The 21,459-nt window shown below is 36.3% G+C and overlaps 1 protein-coding gene across 3 annotated transcripts in view; it reads left to right on the top strand.

Moving 5' to 3' along the window:
* Pak3 (p21 (RAC1) activated kinase 3) overlaps positions 1–21,459 on the top strand; it is a 184,661-nt gene that overhangs the window by 122,549 nt on the left and 40,653 nt on the right. For all 3 annotated transcript variants that reach the window (XM_067141190.2, XM_067141191.2, XM_067141189.2), the window contains exons 8-10: positions 4,074–4,223; positions 4,977–5,159; positions 19,111–19,269. In XM_067141190.2, the coding sequence (XP_066997291.1) occupies positions 4,074–4,223; positions 4,977–5,159; positions 19,111–19,263 (486 nt within the window). In that variant the 3' untranslated portion in view covers positions 19,264–19,269. The remainder of the gene's footprint in view (positions 1–4,073; positions 4,224–4,976; positions 5,160–19,110; positions 19,270–21,459) is intronic.

Below are 21,459 nucleotides of genomic sequence, written 5' to 3'. Positions count from 1 at the left end.
CACCCCTCCTTTGTACTTTCTCTTTTAGATTTTTCGAGTTAATTCTAATTTTATTCTTCAGGTTCTTTGGGTTCCGACTGAATTGAGACTTCCTTTAAATACATAGAACAAGTCCAGCTTTCTCAATTCGTCAAGTCTATATTGGTCATATTGGACAATTCCCTCTGCGCCATCGTGGAACTCGCTCTCAGAACTTTCCAGAAACTTACGATTTCACTCGAATTTAAGTGTGCAACACGAGTTCAACCGTCAACATAAGACTTTGGCATTTTAAGCAACATCACAATGATTTTATTCATCTGTTAATTTTAACATATTTTGGTTATATTCATTGTAACTTATGTATAAGGTTTTACTTGTATGTCATTCCATCACCATCCATCCTCTTGTTCATCCGTATCATTTTATTTTTAGATTATGTCTCTTGCTTGTAATTTTGGCAAGGCTGATGATGGTCCAAAAAACGGACCGAAACTAGTACCTGACACTATCATATTGTAATGTTTTGATAAACGTTAAATGATTTTAAGTATTGAGAAGGTGGAACAATAAATCTTGTATTCATTTTAAGTTAAGTCTTAACTCAATACGGAACCCAACCATGAAGTTTATTACTTTAAATGAAAGAAATGAGGTACAAATATTCTATGAAAGAACAAAGATCTTAGGAGAGGATTTCATCCCAGAGCGGTTTTCTTAAAGGACAGGGATGTGAACCTCATCGGCGACAAAAACAAAGTTCTTGAAAGATGACAGGGTTATTTTTACAAATTACTCAATGAAAATAATGAGGATGATAGAGAAGAGGAAAAAACATCAGTGACGATGGGGAAGAAAGAGAATTTAATAAGGAATTGGTAGAGCAGCCAGATTTAGAAGAGGTCAAGATTGCAATTAAAGCATTAAAGAACAATAAAGCCCCAGGTGAAGATTGAATAGAGTCAGAGTTGTTGAAATGGGGAAGAGGGAATAGAGAAGGCTGTTCATGAATTGATAAAGGAGGTTGGATGAAGGAGGAAATGCCCAAGGATTGGACATTGGGCATAATTTATCCAGTACATAAGAAGGGAGATAAGACAGTATGTGGAAGTTATCGAGGCATCACTTTGCTGGATGGAACTTGCAAGGTTTTTGGTAAAATATTAGCCCCACAACTGGAATTCTGGATGGAAAGTGGGCATAATTTATCCAGTACATAAGAAGGGAGATAAGACAGTATGTGGAAGTTACCGAGGCATCAATTTGCTGGATGGAACTTGCAAGGTTTTTGGTAAGATATTAGCCTCACAACTGGAATTCTGGATGGAAAGAATACTAGGGGATTACCAAGCAAGCTTTAAAAAAAAAAAAAAAAAACGCTCTTACACTGGACCAGATATTTATATTACAATTACTGGAGAAATTTTATGAGTTTGACAAGCAGCTTCATCAGCTGTATGTTGATTTTAAACAGGCATACGACAGTCAAGATACAGGCAAAATTTACAAAATTATGGGAGAGTTTGGAATCTCGAGGAAATTGATTAGATTGACAGAAATTACCCTAAAAACAACAGTATGCAGTGTGAGAGTCAAACAGGATCTGTCAGAGGCATTTTTAGTGGAAAGGGGGCTGAGACAGGTAGATGTGCTCTCTACACTGTTCTTCAGTTTAGCACTGGAAAAAGTCATTCGCCAACTACTCATCAACCCAGGGGGAACCATTCTGAACAGATTAGTACAAGTGATACCATATGCTGACGATGTGGCAGTTATTGCAGGAAACGAAAGAGCTCTTGATGAGAACTGTGCTTTATTAGAAGAGAAAGCATGGGACCGAGGACTAAAAGTGAATATAAATAAATCAAAATATATGAAGATGGGAGATACAGAGGGAGCAAGAAGAAGGACCACAGTAAGATTACATGGGAAGGAATATCAGTGTTACAATCTTCAAATATCTTGGCTTAGTAATAACTGTGGGCAATAAAACCTCTGTGGAAATACAGGAAAGGATAACAAGTGGGAACCGATGCTTTTACACCTTTCAAAATATGTTTAAATCTAGAAATGTTAACAGGAATACAAAAATAAAAATACAACAGTACTAAGACCTGTAGTGATGTACGACTCAGAATGCTGGGTGATGACCACCAGAGAAGAACGGGCTGTTACGCTGGGAGAGGAAGATATTGAGAAAGGTATTTGGAGCAGTTAGAGATCAGGATGGATGGAGAATGAGGACAAATGTAGAGTTGCAAGGGTGGTTTGGCCAGCCAGATTTTGTTGTTAAAATCATGCAAGGAAGAATTAGTGGGTTGGTCATGTCCAGGGAATGGAAGAAACCCATACCCTCAAAAAGGTCTTTATAAGAAAACTTGAAGGATGGCAGAGGAGAGGAAGGCCCAGGAAAAGATGGATTGACGATGTTGAAGGTGACCTTAGAAAGATGGGAGTTATATGCTGAAGAAGGAAAGCTGGGGACAGAGATGAACGGAGGCAGGTGATTATGGAAGCCAAGGACCTACATGGACTGTAGTGCTGACCAGTAAGTAAGTATATATACATAGATTCTTCAGACAGGAAAGTTGCAAGGAATTTTTATAGTCTGTAAAAATGGTGCTGATTTTGGTTACCATCCTTTTAACATTTCTAGAAACCTATTATTTTCTTTTCACATACAAAAATGTCTCTGTGTTTATCCTTTACCCCCCCTGCCCTCACCTCCACCCCCTCCCCCTTCTCAAGAGGGTTGGAAGTTCAACTCGTCTGGTAACGCCCAGGCATCATTTGCAGGCTTGGTAGAAAGATGCATTACTCTATTCTGGTGTGCATTTGAGGTTACAGTAGATGCATCCAGGCTATGTAGTGGATTTAGCACTGGGCTCTTGGAGAAACTATTCATGAATGAACGGAAATTTCTAATATCTCTCAACCACTTACAGGTGAAAGTAAATAATAGAAAAGGTATAAAATGAGTGTTACCTGATGAATGTGTGGTAAGAAAGAGCATAACTACACTTAACTTCAAGAACCTTTGGTTCAGATTACCCCAGGTTTGATTTCCAGCTGGATCTGGGATTTTAGCCACATTTGGTTAATTCCTCTAGCTTGGGGACTGGGTGTTTGTGGTTGTCCTAATACACTTTTCTTCATACACACACAACACACCACATTATCATCCACCACAGAAACACACAATAATGAAAACATCCCTCTATATAGGGTTGGTATAAGGAAGGGCATTCGGTCGCAAAACGGGTCCAAATCCACATGTGACAGAGTTTGCACCAGCAACTCCACCAGGGTGTGGGAAAAAGTAGTGGAAAAAGACGTCTGTCTAGTACAGACCTCATAGTAACACTGGTTATTACATACATTTCACATTGTAATAAATATACAGGATTCATGCTCTAATTTGTTCCAAGCGCCTTAGTTAGAGAAGTGCTACTCTCTGCCATTAGTATATAGTATATGTTATTGAGTTATTTGAAGGAGAATGACTTCTGGAACACATTGTAGGTTGAAGAAGATGCTAAATGAAGTTTTGGCTGTCAGTTTCAAGCTAGCAGTGTTAATGAGAAAATGCTGTATGTTGTTATTGTAGTAAAAGAAAAAAAAGTTGCTTTGTGTGGACTGTTTGGAACTAGCTCACAAGATATTTTTAGAGTTTTATTTTACATTACTGCACTTATTGATTTGGCATGGAGTGAATTTTCTTTCTTGACTTTGCATGAAATGACTTCTGTTTTCATGATTTTTGTAATCTAATGTTCTCTGTTCATGTTGGACCATTTTTCATTTAGTTCTGTTTACTGTAGCATATTTAGTTACCATCTTACAGAATGTAACATTTTCATTGCATAAGCATTTTATTGTTTTAAAACTGTCTTGGAAAAAGTTCTTCTGTCAGGTTTGTCTATTTTAATGAGAACCTTGGTCTATCATACAATCTTCTCTTTAGATTTTGTCAAGGGCATAAGGTGATTGAGATGATGTACTGTATTTGACTTTCCTTTGCTATTGAAGTAGTAGAGAGCATTTCTTTTCCTATTGTAATATTGCCCAGTTATTAATTCTTATTTTTTATTTAGGGCATTATTCATCGTGATATTAAATCTGATAATGTTCTTCTGGGAATGGATGGCACTGTTAAAGTTACAGACTTTGGCTTTTGTGCTAATATAATTGGAGATGAAAAAAGACAAACAATGGTAGGAACACCTTATTGGATGGCTCCTGAGGTATGTATTTCTCTGAAAAATAACACAATAACAATAGCTTCTTAAACTTTATTATTGTTACAAGTTGATCTATGAGTTCATGTTCAAGATAAAAAATTGCCATATTTCAAACTAGTTTTTAACCCTCTGTTGCTGATGTCCAGTTCCACAGACTGAACAGCAAGGTAATTCCATTTTAAATATCATCTAATGAAGTGCAATTATTATATGTTTGTGAACCTCCCTGCAATAGTTGCAAGAACATCCACTCCATTTCATTATTGTGAATGTACTCTGTATTGGGAGTTATTAAGCATTTCTGTGTGAGAGACGGAGATCACTAAACTAAATTCTACTGTTTGCATTTGTCACAGTATTATAATTTTGCAAGCAATTTAGTAAACTTAGTGTTTCTCATGATTATTCTCGCATGTTTATTAACAAGTAGAAATTAAGCAAAAGTAAACTTGACATTTATTATTAGGTTTCTTTTAATTTCTAGAGTTTCTGATAAAATTGTCTTACGGACATGACTAACATTCTAACAAGTGAGAGAGAGAACCACTAAACTTGTTCTTTGGCATTTTGTGTTCTTAATAGAGTATCTGAACATATAAATGTACATAATTTGGTTACCTTATAAAATATTACCCTAAAAATTAAAACAAATGAAAAAGTGAGAGGCCAAAGTCACTAATATAGGAACTAAACATCATGTCACAAACAGGGGGTTAATAATACAAGGAACATTTAAACTCTAGCATATTATTTTAGGTAGTTACCAGAAAGCATTATGGAAAGAAAGTGGATATCTGGTCTCTTGGAATCATGGGAATTGAAATGATTGAAGGAAAACCACCCTATTTGGAGGAAACACCACTTCGAGCTTTGTATCTAATCGCTGCAATTGGTCGACCTCAGATTCCACGGTGGGACAATTTGTCACCACAGTTTCAGGTTAGTACCTTGAACTTGTTTTATGATGTTTACCTTTTCTTTTAATATGCTTTCATTTTCATGCTGTATTTTTTTTCAAATTTTGTTTTATGTGGTATTATTAGAATTTATTGTTAGTGTCCAGCTCCTTGACTGAATGATCAGTATCGAGCCCTTCATTCAGTGGATCCCGGGTTTGATGCGCAGCCAGGTTAGAATTTTAACTGCGTCTGGTTAATTCCTCTGACTTAGAGACTGGATTTTTGTGTTTGTCCCAAAACACTCCTTGTCATATACACACAACACACTATGTTACCAACTACCATAGAAACATACAATAGTGAATACATCCCTCCACATAGGATGGATGTCAGGAATGGCAGGGGAAAGCTGTGAAAGAAGGAGACGATTCACAATTTTGTTGATAGTATTGTTGGCAGGTCACAGTGGTTTGAAATTAAGAGTGGTATTCAACACGGTAGTTGTCTATTAGTCTTGTGGGTGTCAAAAAATGTTATAGTACCCGACAAGTTCAACGTCTTGCCTTCTTAACATATTAAATTCATTCTTCTAACAGCAACATTACAGTCCTTCTCGACAAAGGATGAAGATTTTATTATTATAACTGTTAGGTTTTCCAGTCTGCCAAAATTAATTTTGAATAAATACATTTATAAACTACCTGGAAAAGAACACGTACAGTAACAGAATTATACCTGAAAAAAAAAAAAAAAACTTTATTAAAATAGAATGACATGTTTTTCCTTCAAAAAACATCATCAGATTCTATCAAACCACACTGAAAAATATTTAGAAATATCTTAACATTTATGTTTAAATTCTGTTCAAATTCTTAAAAACTTGAAATTTGGACTTACCTTAATGAAGTCCTCACTTCTCTCCACTCGAGCATAGAATGCATGTGATCTGATAGACTCTGATGATGATCTTTCAAGAACGAAACATGTAACTCTATTTTAATTAAGTTGTTTCTTTTTCAGGTATAATTCTGTTACCATATGTTTTCTTTTCCAGGCAGTTTATAAATGTATTTATTCAAAATTAGTTTTGGCAGACTGAAAAACTGAAAAGTATTCGGGAGATAGTAGGTTCGAATCCCACTGTCGGCAGCCCTGAAGATGGTTTTCCGTGGTTTCCCATTTTCAGACCAGGCAAATGCTGGGGATGTACCTTAGTTAAGGCCACGGCCACTTCCTTCCCAGTCCTAGCCCTTTCCTGTCCCATCGTCGCCATAAGACATATCTGTGTCGGTGCGACGTAAAGCCAATAGCAAAAAAAAAAAAACATATATCATGGAAAGAAAAAAATAGATAAAGAAGCAGACTGAACTGAATGAATGGTACTCTATTACCATGGAAAGAGATATCTCATTACTACTTAGGATATGAGGAAGGTTATTCAGTTAGTAACACTTGCCGTTTACTTGTAGATCTTATAATGCTGTTGTTCAAAACACTGATGTCGACTTTAGTAAGGGCACTCCTATAGGTGTCCCAGTCACCAGTTTATTAAAAAGCTGCTTTTTTGCTTTAAGGTCCTCAAACTCTTTAGGGCACCAGGAACTCTCTTTGGCAAGTGAGCTAGATAGCTTAATCTTACAATTTTGGTAATAGGATAAGAGAATAGCTTGTTGCTGTAAATCCAATACAAAACATATGTCCTCAGTTCAACCCTTTGTCAGTTTTGACAGGACTTGCCTATATCCTTCCCAGTCAGTTTTGCTTAGGGTTCCTAAAACTTACAGATTAAAATGTCTGTCATTCAGTGTTAAAATTTTATCTATGATCTGATAGAAACTCATATTTGGATGTATACCTGTTTGATATCAGGTCAAGACCTATGCACTCCCACAGAATGTGATGAGCATTTGTGTCAGACCCCCAGTATGAACGCTTTCCTCTCCTCAGTGCAGTGTTGAACTAAATACCATACTACAGTGGAGGGTAGATCATTCTCTGACAAGTTGATATTGGATCTCCTGCATCCTTCTATCTCAGTTGATGTATCAGTTGTTGTAACATCCCTAGAACAGAATCTATCAGTGAGAGATCAGTCCAATTTCTTATGTATGCACAAGATCATTGATCATTGCTAAGATTTAATGGGTTCACAATTGTTCCCCTAGCACAACTTACCTCAGGTTTTTGAATGAGAAAAATGTATTATTTCAAGTGATTGTGCTACTAAAAAGAGAACTAAGCAGTCTTTTTATACTGAAAGGTAATCTGGGCTCCTTCATCAGTCGCTTTGTTTTCGCTATCAGTTTTCACCTTATCTGCTTTCCTTACAAGGTTAAATTGGATCTTAATTAGGCCCTTATATATGCCAATATAAGCTGACAGGTTCTCTTCCTTTTTGTTGTGGCTGATTCTTAATCTGCCATCATTACTTGCCATTGTTCCCCTGATTCAACTGGTTTGTATATTACTTTCCAGCATGCTGTTTTGAGTCTTGTATTCAGTAGGTCTCTTCTTTTAAAACAAGCCTTGGACTTCTTGATTAGAACATTCCTGGTCTTAAAAGCTTTTTTAACTGGCTCTGAGAGAGCCTTTACCTTATTATCTGAAGGATATAACTATCTCTTTTGAGTTTTGAACTAACCCATTGCAGGTCTCTTGGCTCTCCCAATAATACATTATGATTTTATGGGGAGTTACTTCTGTGAAGAGGTTCTCCAGATTTGGCCTCATCTATTGTTAGACAGAACTTATAAGCTTTTCAGTCAATCAAAACACAAAATCTAACACATAGAATTTTTTCCAGCGTCTATATTGTTCTAAGGGTTACATTTTGTGTTTTGACAGAAACTTTTCAATATAAGACCTCAGGATAAGTTGTGGCCCTAAGACTTCTTTTGCAGGTTTATATTTAGATGATATTGGTGTAAGGGCTAGTCCTAGTTCTCTCGGGAGTCCCTGTCCCAGTGTCTGATACAGTTCAAGTTACTGGTCAATATCCTTCTGATCATGAGAAGGGTTTCTCTCACAGACCTCTTCAGTATACTTTTCACTTTTAAAAAAAGTGTCTGTTTCCACATTGGTCACATAAGTACTGCAGAAATAAACACTCAACATAGAGCATCAGTATGTTGTGAAGGCTCAGTACAACTGGGTAGTGATGGGAAAATCAAATACTTTTAATAATCAAACAACCTCCACCTGATTATTTAAATAATCAAATGAGTTTCAAATATCATTCAGTTGTAGTGATGACATAATCAAATACTTTTAATATTAAAATAACCTCCATCTGATTATTTAAATAATCAAATAAATAATTGAATAAAATAGTCAAATAAATTTCAAATATCATTCAGTTGTATCACATAGAATAATGGGATGTGTCTTGAATACATTTTTTGGTTTAAGTATGTCGGATGGATAATTGATTGAAATGAGCGAATGGATGAACTCTTTGATACAAATTATTATAATGGTATTAAATACCACCTATTCAAAACATAGTAAACTAATGAGGACTTACATCCATATTAAATTGTTAACATGGTACATGTTTCGCTCCTTTTCGTAAGCATCATCAGCCAATTAACATTTACCCAAGGATCGTGAACATATTCTATTGAGCTAAAATATGCTTTGTAAGCATGAGTGACAAATCTTATAATATTTTACAGATCATGTAACAATAAAAGTTATGTCTTTAAGTTAAAACACATTTGTCTAAAATCTTAGTATTAACATTGTCCTTTAAACTTATGGGCTAAACTCATCTGTTGAACATCTTTTTAAACCATTTTAAGAAACCATTTGCGATCTGGCTAATTATATTGATTCAGTATTTCTTGACTTGTGCAATTGTCCTTGAACCTTTGTTGTATATATATTAACGATTTTATGAAGTTAATAATTGCCTATATTATGAACCATTGTCTTATTCTCGATGTTACTAGAGTAACACTAGTAAAATATGTATTGGCATAAATCCAATATTGTCAATACATCAGCCTTGTTTTTGAATGAACTTGTTAGTAAAATGAAAATGTTCTAATGTGAAGTAGAATTTTAATGAACGCCGTAAGTTTCCGAATTGAGCTTGTTGATGTATCTGTAATAAAATAAAATATATGTTTAAGGCTTCGACTATAATTCTGTATAAACTTCTCATTGAAAGAATTATCACTTACCCTTCATTCTGCTGCATAATTGTCTAGTGTTACTCACAACCTCGTGACAACTACCTGTTGTTCCGTTTGCACTCCTTGTATTATATGAGTGAGTGTGAATGAGCTGCGTTTTGGCGGGGAGTGGGAAGGGGAAAAGTGAAGGTAGGCAGTGCATTGATAGCTATAGTAGATGGTGGAGGGGGCTGCCTAGGAGTAATAAGGGGAGGGGTTGAGTGTATTTGCGTCAGTAAGCTACTAATGTTTGTCGGATTAAAATTTTTATAGAATTTATTTATATCAGATTTAAGCATTTGTATTAATTTCAGTAATTGAACTAAAAGGGGGTTCTTTATTTCAATTTCGTCATTTAGGTTTTTATTCTTGTTATATTGCTGGTCTAAATGAATGTATATATTTTCCAATCCCGTCATTAATTTTCCCTTTTTTACTCTTTTTAAAATTCTTAAATCCCTTTCAATAGTTGTAAAATATTGTCCAGTTTCTTGCATGTGAGCGCTCATTGCGGAATGTTTCTCTTGTTTCGCTGCATTGACATGTTCAACATATCTTATCAGAAAGCTTTGGCCAGTTTGGCCAACATACGAATAATTGCACTCTGCACATGCAAGCCTATAAATTTGTGATCCTTGATATTGATTGCTATTTATATTAACATTATTGTGATTGAAAAAAATATTTTGGTTCGTGTTTTGGGTTTTGAAGATGTTTTTTGATGGTATTAGTGACTTGGTATATGGCTGGGTTAGTAAAAGTTGCAAACTTGGTTTTCTTATTTTTATCTGGTATGAGATTTGTGGCCAGTTTTATTTTCACTTTATTAATGATCTTGTTAATCATCTCTATTTTATAACCATTATTGAGTGCTAGGTTCTTGATAAAATTAAGTTCTTCCTTTACACTCTTGTTTGCTAGTGGAATTTTTAGGGCTCTGTAAACTAAACTTAAAAATGCTGCTTGTTTGTGAGAATTGGGGTGGTTCAAGGACAATTACACAAGTCAATAAATATTGAATCAATATAATTAGCTAGATCTCAAATGGTTTTTTAAATGGTTTAAAAAGATGTTCAACAGATGAGTTTCGCCCATAAGTTTAAAGGACAATGTTAATACTAAGATTTTAGACAAATGTGTTTTAACTTAAAGACATAACTTTTATTTTTACATGATCTGTAAAATATTATAAGATTTGTCACTCATGTTTACAAAGCATATTTTAGCTCAATAGAATATGTTCACGATCTTATTAAACCTTGGGTAAATGTTAAATTGGCTGATGATGCTCACAAAAAGGAGTGAAACATGTACCGTGTTAACAGTTTAATAAGGATGTAAGTTCTCATTAGTTAATTATGTATTGAATAGATGGTATTTTATATATTTTATTTGGTATTTTATGGTATTTTATAAAATTATAATAATTTGTATCACATGTAGATCTTCAGTACGGACAAATAATGAAATTTAAAACCTGCAATGGATGAACAGGGGCTGCCTGGCCTAGGCGGTATAGGCGTGCTCGGTTCACCCGGAAGAGCGTGGGTTCAAATCCCTGTCAGGAAGTCGTAAAATTTAAGAAACAAGATTTCCACTTCCAGAGGTGCATATGGTCCTGAGGTTCACTCAGCCTACGCCAAAAATGAGTACCAGGTTAATTCCTGGGGGCAAAGGCGGCCGGGTGTAAAGCTAACCACTCTACCCCATCACGTGCTGAGGTTAACAATGGTGGAAGCCTTTACCTTCCACTCCTCCAAGGGCCTTCATGGCCTGTAAGGAGGTGACTTTGGTTTGCTTTGCTTTGCTTTTGGATGAACTCTTACAAAAAATAGAAATACGCCTTTTTTTTTTTTACCAAATGTATCTCCAAATCCTGAAACTAAATGAGTGAGTTGTCTTAATATCTGTAAAATAATGTTCCTTATTCCTGGCCTGAGTGGCTCAGACGGTTGAGGCGCTGGCCTTCTGACCTCAACTTGGCTGGTTCGATCCTGGCTCAGTCCGGTGGTATTTGAAGGTGCTCAAATATGTCAGCCTCGCGTCGGTAGATTTACTGACACGTCAAAGAACTCCTGCAGGACTAAATTCCGGCACCTCAGTGTCTCCAAAAACCGTTAAAAAGTAGTTAGTGGGACATAAAGCAAATAACATTATTATTAAGTTCCTTATTTAAGTAAATGCAGTCTTCTGGCCACAGAATGGAATTAAGCCCCAGTATTACCAATTGGCAGTTTCTTTTAACTAGCAGCAGTCAATATACCTACTTTCATTTTATGTCATCCACGTCCGTGGATAAATGGTTAGCAAGCTGGCCTTTGGTCCAAGGGGTCCGGGTTCGATTCCCGGTCTGGTCAGGGATTTTAACTTTCATTAGTTAATTCCTATGGCTTGGGGACTGGCTGTTTGTGCCATCTTCAGCCTTAGACTTCGTCATAGGTAGGGCCACATTTTCAAATATTCCCTAAGAAGTTTAAGAAGTAGTGCATTTCAATAGTTCTTGTAAGTTTCTGTTACATATGTGTGCTATTTTTATTTTAGTTTTATACTTGTGTAGTAAATATTTACCATATTTATTGATTTGTATAACAATACATATTAATATTTCGATCAGAATCATACTGTAAGTTTCATTTTGCTGGAGGTTTTATTAAGTTTTCAGTGCATGTATAGTTTCAAAGTTCCCCATGAATGTTAATGTGGAGTTATGGTGTATGTGAAGCTAACATTCTGATACTGAAGTTATTTGTACAGTGGTATTTATATTTAGTTCCTTTTATACAATAAATATATGTTAAATTTATATTTTTTAGGTGCGATAATTGGTTCTCTAGCTTTGGTATGGTTGAATGAAATTCAAGTGTATTTTTGTTTATATTTAAAAGTTCTTAAGGTGCATTTTTAAAAATATTTTGATTCTTTTTACAGATGTGTGTGCCTTGTTTTATTGTTCTGGGTAGGCCAGCATTTGTAGCTTTTCAGTAATTTTTATTTTCTCATTAATACCATCTACCATTTTCATACAGCAGTGTTTGGACCATGATACAGGTAGTTTTAATATTTGTATTATGCTTCATTAAGTTTCAAGTGTGTGTATAAGTTTATAGAGTTTATTTTTGACAGGTTTTTGATAATTTCATGTGAAATTGTATATGGTGATTTTTATTGTTTCTGTGATTTTGTATAAGAGCATCTTTGATTCTTTGATTTCTATTTGTTTAAAATTTTGTGTATATTTTATAAAGCAATTTATGTTTGGGAAATGAGAGGCAGATATTCACAAAAGTAAAGGCATATTGTTATTTTTTAATTGTAGCCTAATATTGTGTAACATTTTTTAATGTGTTGCCATAAAGACAAGGTAATATAATTTTGGAATGATATTCTGCAGTATTAGCTGTTTCTAAGTTCAAATTCTACTTTACCTATTCCAAAACTGGGAGGAGGGTGATTAAAGACTGTAAAGAGTCAAAAAACCTAGTTTACAGTATTACCTAGCTTTCAATCTTGCAATTACAAGCCACAAGTCATTGTATTTTATGTGGACTTTGAGTAACATCAGTATGCAGTGACCGACAATCAAATTCAGTCCGTCTTCGTGGGGAGGCAGCAGTTACGTCGCTGAGCTATCATGCTCCCTCAATCAGTCAATTTCGGTCAATTAATTTATTAACCATTTTCTTGACAATGGGACACATTGTTAATTCAATTATTCCTAAGAAATTCATTCATATGTTTCATTCAATTGTTTCAGCAGAATCACTCATTCAGTTGGAGCAAATGAATGTTAAAATAAATCACTTATCATTTGATTATTTCAAAGGCATTCACTATTCAATTCCCTCATTCATTCGAATGCAGTTTTGAATGAATAATCAAAAAATGATTGTATGCAAAAATTCACTATTAGATTGACTCATTAATTCGAATGGAATTTCGGATGTATAATTGAAAAATAATTAAATGGAAAAATAATCTAATAATCAAATAAAATGCAATAATTGAATAAGCGATTATTTTGCATTTGATTATCCCATCACTACAACTGGGTGTTGCCTGGTGCCCTGAGGAGAACATTCGCAGCACTGTTTTGAACTACTCTGGTGCCACTCGGTCCTTGGCATGATGCTATCCACTGTGGCTTTAGTATACCAGAAGTAATAGAAGACCATATAGATGGTTAATGCTTCCAACTGGGAGTCCCAAAGAAAGGTACTCCAGCTGAGAGTCCCTCATGGGGTTGGATTTCTCATGACAGAAATATTTGTTGTGAGGGTGTCTAGTCTCACCACCCTCCTTATTTATCCAGTCTTGGGATGGCACTAAGACATCCATAGTATCCCTTAGTGGCAACGTTTCTTGTTTAGTAACTTCCAGAGTATACAGGGCTTATCTGAAATACTTTTAATGAGTATCAGGATGGTCATCATTGAAGGAATAGAAGACAGGCTGTGCAAGTAGCATGTCTGGGAAATTTAGAAGAAATATGTGTTTGTAAAAATGTTACAAAACTTTTGAAACAGGCAGTGAAAATAACTTTCCATGCAACCTCAGTCATCATGACAGCAAGCATGTGTCCGGTAGTAAGCAGCGGTACACACAAAACAGGCGTAGATGCTTGTTTTGGCTATATTATGTCTATCATCAGCTTCACTACCATTGCTGCACCATACTACCTCTGAGATATCCTCGCAAAACCCACTAGTGCATGGGCAACCTCGCAAAACCCACTAGTGCATGGGCAAGTCATCAAATAATGGTGATATTCACTTAGGCATGTTGGCTGATAACACATCACTTTTGCCACTGACAAAAATAACAGGTAACAGAGTTTCCTAGCCATTATAACAAGCGTACCATACGTAAAGATTTTAAAATGAACCAGTTTTGAAGTAGAAAAGTGTGCAGATGCAGACACAATACAGACAATAACGTTAGAAATCAGTTAGCATAATTTGCAAACATATGAAAATGAACATACATATGAAATACTTGTACACTGATTCCAATACCAGGGCATACTTTGTTTTAACTACCTGTGCGAGTACCTATGATTACCACAAGAAATTAACTTCATAATTGATTTGTATTGTCAACCTCGAGCGAGTTTTAAGAGTGTTTGATTAAACTCCCCCTTTACAATACTTAAAAGAAAAAGGTAAATATCATCGTCACTTGATGACTTTCCCATCCACTGGTGGGTTTTGTGGGGATACCACAGAGACACAGTGTTGGAGGAGGAGTGGTGGAGTGGTGGAAAGTGGAGAGGAACCATATTTGCCCCTACCCGGCTACAGCTGGATAAAGGGAAATGATGATGATTATGACCACAGAGCGATGGTGCAGCGATGGTAGTGAAAAGGGGGAGTTTACTCAAACACACTTAAAACTTACTTATGATTACACACCTAATGTAGACAATGTCATTTTCAACATGCTAGCCATTTAAGACCAGGTTTTCAGGGATGAAAATAAGGATAACACACACCAAGGTCCTATGTAGGTAACCCTTCTAGTGTTGCTTGTTCAAGAGCTTCGTTATTATATAACAGGTTCTGCAGTAACCATATCAGGATTCTATGTACTCACGAGTGTGCCCAAGAGACTCCAGACAGGCAGCCTGCTTTGCCATTCGTATACGCACCTGTACGTACTAGTCGCAAGTGTATCTTACTTAGGTAATGGCAGCCGAAGTCAATGTGTGTACTTGCTTGCATTGTGTTTTCTGCATTATGTCTACAGTGAATAAATATAAACTAATTTGTTACCTAGATTATCAACGATGGCATTTATGTTTTAATAATGTTATTTGCTTTACGTCCCTCTAACTACATTTACGTTTTTTTCGGAGCCGCCGAGGCACCTTCAAATACCACCGGACTGATCCAGGATTGAATCTGCCAAGTTGGGGTCAGAAGGCCAGCCACTCAGCCCGGCTCATTTGTATGTTTTAAGCAAAAATAACGGTACCCTTATAAAGCATAAAACATTAAAGTACCTAGATCTTGTATGCCTTGAGGAAACTGGGTACGTAAGTAGGGTTAGTGAACCATTTTGTTGACGAATTGTTAAGTTGGCTCCAAGAGCAAGTATATTCAGTGGGCTGTGTTTGTGCATGTTGTGTGGTCGGCTGTGTTAGCGAGTACTAGTTGCGTGAAGTGGAACACTCGAACTTGAGTGCACCTGTAAATAACTGTATACAGTAGCTTTAATAAATTTAGTTATCAGTAAAGTCCTTGTATTTTTAAGACCCCTGACAACTTGCAACGTTATTATTCTTATATAGAAAAGTAAGCCCTGAAACAGACTAATAAAACACAAGAATTATTTGGTTGACAAACTGACCTCCTCTGTTTTTAAAAGAAAAACCAACAGAACAACAACAAATTCATTTGATTTCTCTGTGAACTACAGATAGTTTGGCTTAAAGGTATAATCAAATTGTAATAACTTGAAAATTAATGATGATATTTACTGAAAGCTTGTTTTTACAAGTAGAGTAACTCAAAATGTTTTTTACTGCGTTTGAGTTTAGCTTTAAGTTAAAATAGTGTTGTACAAACCAATTTTAAGTTTAAGTATGTTATTATAGACTTATACTTGCAGTATCACACATAGTGGCACACGTTAGTTCCCGATTTGACATGTCCCACTTGAATGTATTCAAATAATTATCATATTGCATTCCCCAGACAAAGTAATATCGATCATTGTTTGATGTAGCCTACTATATGTGAGTGTATTGTTCAGCTGAGGATGACCCGAAATTGGGGGTCGAAACTGGTACTTTAGTATAATAATTATAATAAATGAGTATTGATAAGGTGGAATTCCTTTCCTATTTATAATTTTGTAGTTCGCCTATACCGATGTGAAGATTATAGATTACGATACCCAAACCTGTTGCGCTTGTACGACATTTTCAGCAAGATTACCAATTTATATCTCCACATACATGTGAATTAAGAAATCGGACAGAAGCCTGCACCAGTCAGGAAGTTTTCTTTTCATATAAGGCCACCGCATCAAGCCCATTGTTGAAGGGCAGTGTCATATGCCCATTCTTCTTCATGGAGCCTATGTTAATGGAAAATGGACCATTTGGTACTGCATGCTTTATGATGTGGGAATGTTAAAGAACTCGGTGATATATTTTGTGTTTACCCAACAAAATTAATTGAAACTCGGCAAAAAGATACCTAATAGATTTTTCTGACATATGGTGAGGTAAAACAGAACATTGAATTTGATACACAGTCAGCCTAAACGTTGTAAAATCAATACGCTTACATATTGCATAGACTAGTCAAGGCCATACGATGGTTATAATAATTATTATTGTCATAGTGAAGACCAAGTGTGCATGGACCAGTAGGAAGTACAGGTGTCCGAGAAGTCCCCGTACCCCTAGTTTCATATTATTATTTTGTTGTATTATGGCATGGACAATTGAGTTTGTATAATTGGAGAATTCAATAGTTGTTTTATTGGTATTGGTATCCCTGCTGCTAGCGTTGTCAGTCTCATTTCAGTTGTTAAGTCATGGCGGACGTGAGCGGACGCAGCTACACTGTTGAGGACCGATTAGTGGCGTGTGTATGGGTGCACGAATGAGCACATACGGGGCAAACAATGACAGTGATAATGAGTGCTTTTAGAGATCGCTTTGGCAAACTCCCACCTCGTAAAGCTACTCTGCTTGATTGGCAGAAACGTGCGTTTGCTTCATGCAGTGTCAAAGACAGACCGCGTAGTGGACGTAAGAAGACGCTGGAAGAAATGTGTGGTGCCGTCGCTCGGTCAATTCAGCAGTCTCCATTGAAATTAATTCGCAAAAGAGCAGCTGAACTTAAAGTACTGCGGTCAACAATGCATGACCATATTAAAAGAGATTTGAAAATGAAAGGATTTAGGCCAATGCATATGAATGAATTATCTGACAATGACATGGAGCAACGAGTTGCAACCTGCCATGCTTTGTTGGCACAATTCCCAACTGCTGTGTCTCGCTCAAGAGTATTATTTTCTGATGAATGTGCGATATATCGCAGTTCACATAGGAAGAATGTGGTTTTCTGGTCTAAGGAAAATCCTCATTATGTGCAAGAGTTCGAAAGGAACCCCTCTCATGTTATGGTAAGGGCCGGGATATCATCACGTCACTTGTGTGGACCGTATTTTTTTGATGGGTATGCGAATGGAAAATCTTATTTGCATATGTTACAATCTTGGTTAATATCTCAGCTTCAAGACAAGGGAATAATGGGTCATGTGTGGTTACAACAGGATGGGGCTCCAGCACATTTTGCTATTCAGGTGCACGAGTTCCTTGATGAACAATTTCAAGGCCGCTGGATTGGCCGTGGGTCACCAACATCTCCAGCCCCGTTGAAATGGCCACCATGAAGCCCGGACCTTACCACGCCAGACAACTCATTATGGGGAATAAACAAGTCCCATGTGGCTCAACGTCGGTACACAACTAATGAAGAATTGCCCCAAAGGGTGGAGGAAGCCTTTCATTCCATAACTTCTGAGATGCTCCGCAAGATGTCAATGAGGACTTGGAGACGGATAGAACTCTGTGTAAGGCATGATGGTGCACATACAGATTCCCTGGATTCATAGTTTTTATATGTAAGTACTCCACTATAATATGAAACGTATGAAACTAGGGGTACGGGGACTTCTCGGACACCCTGTAGAACTGCGACAATGTGGATAGGGGCCAGCAATGAACAGAACAGCCCTCGCTAATTGTTGAAGAACATGATACGGAAGTTGACCCACTCTTTCTAAAATTCTGGAAGTTTCTTTTTTTCTTTTTTAATCTGAAGCCATCTCTTTTCAGTTTTGACTCTGTTAATTTATAACCATTAGGCTCTTCAGTGCCCACTGTTGGCAGCCCTGAAGATGGGTTTTCCATGGTTTCCCATTTTCACACCGGGCAATTAGAGCCACGGCTGCTTCCTTCCCAATCCTAGCCCTTTCCTGTCCCATTGTTACCATAAGACCTATCTGTGTATGTACGAAGTAAAGGCAATTGTAAAAGAAGCAAAAAACAAAAACAGAATCGCGCTCAATAAATACGATAACAGCAGAAAATATGGCAGTCGCAACTTGTCTCTCACAGAAGTTGAGAGCAAGTTGGCGCAATACTACAATATACAGACGCTTTTGTTGCCAACAAACATTCTCTAATTGAAAGTAACCAGTCTGCGTTATCAACAATTAGTGTGGGGAAAGGTATACGACATTGGAGGGTACGTCTGCTGCCTTAAAAGTTCATGAAAAGCAAAATGAAACACACCCAATCGAAAAGACCGTGCACGATTATTTACGGGTCTCTCCTTGAATATTTGAAACAGAACAAAAGGAGTTAGAAGCGAGTTTCTTAGATGAAACTGTGTGTATAAATTTTCTTTCGATGGTGGGGGTCATGTGAGGTTAATGGAAGAAGATAGATCACTCAGATGGATAATGGACTCGGTTATGAAGGGTAAGAGAAGCAGAGACCTATCGGATGATAGTTATTATATGATGTTTGATGATTTCTAGGTTGTCATTGAAGTAGAAATAGCCTTGGTGCAAGCTTTAGATAGAGGATTGCAGACTGAATACTGAAGTGCACAAATCTATAACCAAAATATAATAATGTATGTATTATGTGAAGTAACTACATGTATTAAATTTTTAAAGAATTTGGAAATACCTGATGCTTCAGTGGTAGATAGGGTGGGTTTGTGTGTGTGTTTTTAGAGTGAATCTAGTAATACCTATTTTAATTGTATACATTTTTTGGGTATATTTTTCCAGAATTTTTTGGACCGTTGCCTTCAAGTAGATGTAGATAGCCGAGCATCTGCTGCAGAACTGTTGAGCCATCCATTCCTTGAAAATTGCATGGAACTCAGTACTTTAACCCCTCTTATAAGAGCTGCTAAGAAAGTCCTACGCAGGGGATACTAATAGTCTGTACGTATGTTGTTCAGTTATGATTTAAATTATTTACTATGTGTTTTACCAGTCTGAAATATGAACTTAATATAATTAACATAGCTTTTCATATTCTAAATGGGACATGCATGGTAATATTAAGTGGAATTTGTAAACTGATATGGTAAATTAATGCCCTTAATTTCAAAATTACATTCTTAACAGAGCCCCACGAAATCTTATATTCAAATTGCATTTCACATAAGCGAAATCACTAATTGCGAATTCTGTTTTACTATTGGAGATATCTCAAGTTGGTAAACATCATTATAAACATTCAGGATCTGTTCACTGAGTAGGGGCTGTTTTTCTAGAATTTATATTAATGAGATGAGATTAACTTTAACGAAGTTTGGTAATGATGATGTGTCCCATTTGGACCCTTAGTTAATTGGTGATGTGGAAGTTACAGCTCCTTCTCCATACTTTGCAGCTTATAGTACAGGAGATGAGCATGATGTGGTCGACTCGTACATTGATTGGCCTATAAAACTAAAATAAACATTCTTATGGGGGATATTCTACCAGCAATTTTTTTTTTAAACCTGTTTAGTCAACTTGAGTCTCCTTTGTAGGTGTAGAGTAGAGTGCATCATGATATCTTCTACCTGTTGAATGAGATGACAAAACAATGCAACCTTGACAAATCTATGGTAAATCAGTCATTCAATCAGTCATCATTGACCTGCATTTAAGGCTGTCGCCCTGCAAGTGGATTTCCTAGCAATTGTTTACCAGCCTTTCCTTAAATGTTTTCAAAGAATTTGGAAATTTATCGAACATTTCCCTTGATAAATGATTCCAATCCTGTCATTTAACTTACTATCTGTGTCTCACGAGAAGTAGGTACGGCACATGAAACAGATACTACACTAAGCTACAAACAGTCATGATAAACAGTGCGAGTTCTCTGAAAGAGATGCATGTTCGTTATTAAACTTATTGTATCTTACCCTTGCATGTGTTGAGGATACATACCAATCACTTATTGTTAAACATCATACCGCAAGCAATAATTTCCTAGGTAGGCAGCTTGGCTGCGTGGCAGCTAGTATGTTAGCCCGTGGTCAGAGTCGGTAACAATCAGGGTGGATACTTGCAGTCATTGCTGAAGTTTAAGTAAGTCTAGGGTGGCCCTCCTCCAGAGTCCAAAAATTGGTTTTCCCTAAGGTGCATTACCTCTGAGTAGCAGTTTTCTCTTTTTTGTGGCTTTCTTGCCTTCATCACCTAACTTTGGCTTTATTAATTTACTATAATTGTTCAGTACGACATTGCAGAATATAAACATACAATTTCTCTCAAACGTATTCAAATCCTTGCCACATGATTAACATACATCAAAGTCCAAACTATCAAGGACCTTGAACATCACAAATACTAGTACTGGTCTGTGACATTTACAATTTAAAAAAAAATATTGAAACCTTTTGCTAATCATAACTTTGAGCACCTTTAAATCGGTAACTACAGTATTTATCAAAACATCTAATGGATATTTCAGGCTCCCTCTGTGACCTTAAAATGATATGAAAAAGCATTCGAGGTAAGAACTGGTGTATTATCAAGTAATACAAAAAAATTAAATACATCCTTCACACTTAACATACTTAATTTATGACACACATTGCCTCCTATGCACGTAATGCTGACAATATCATTATCACTTATATATACATTATCGAGTTCACAAAGAACTCCTTCAAACTCGAACATATCACAAGTTTCAATTTTTCATCACAGTCTATATCTTCTTCATTTACACTAAAATCTCTTATTTCTACGTCAGAATGTTCAACAGAAAATAAGTTAATAATACTGATTGTTTTGAGCTTTTTCTCTGATTCTATCACTTGCGCAGCTGAAATATTATAACAAGCTTCACTCGCTTGGCGATACTGTCCGAACCTAGCCTCCAAATCATCTGTCTGAAATTTACCTAGCAACACATGTTTGAAATTTAAGACAGTTAATAAATACTCACCCTTTCTAGTGCAGTACTAACAGTATGTGTCAAAGCTGAGAATGTGACGTGAGTTTACTGTTAATTTTCCTCAACTTTTCACCTTCTCCTGGAACTACAACATAATTCCATTTCTCTAGCCATAACAAGAAGTTTCTTAAAAGTAAATAATCATAATGATCCACAGATGTTACCAGGCGGCAGTAATT

Source organism: Anabrus simplex, chromosome 2, assembly GCF_040414725.1.
Source record: "Anabrus simplex isolate iqAnaSimp1 chromosome 2, ASM4041472v1, whole genome shotgun sequence".
NCBI lineage: Eukaryota > Metazoa > Arthropoda > Insecta > Orthoptera > Tettigoniidae > Anabrus > Anabrus simplex.
This window is presented reverse-complemented; position numbering and strand designations above follow the sequence as displayed.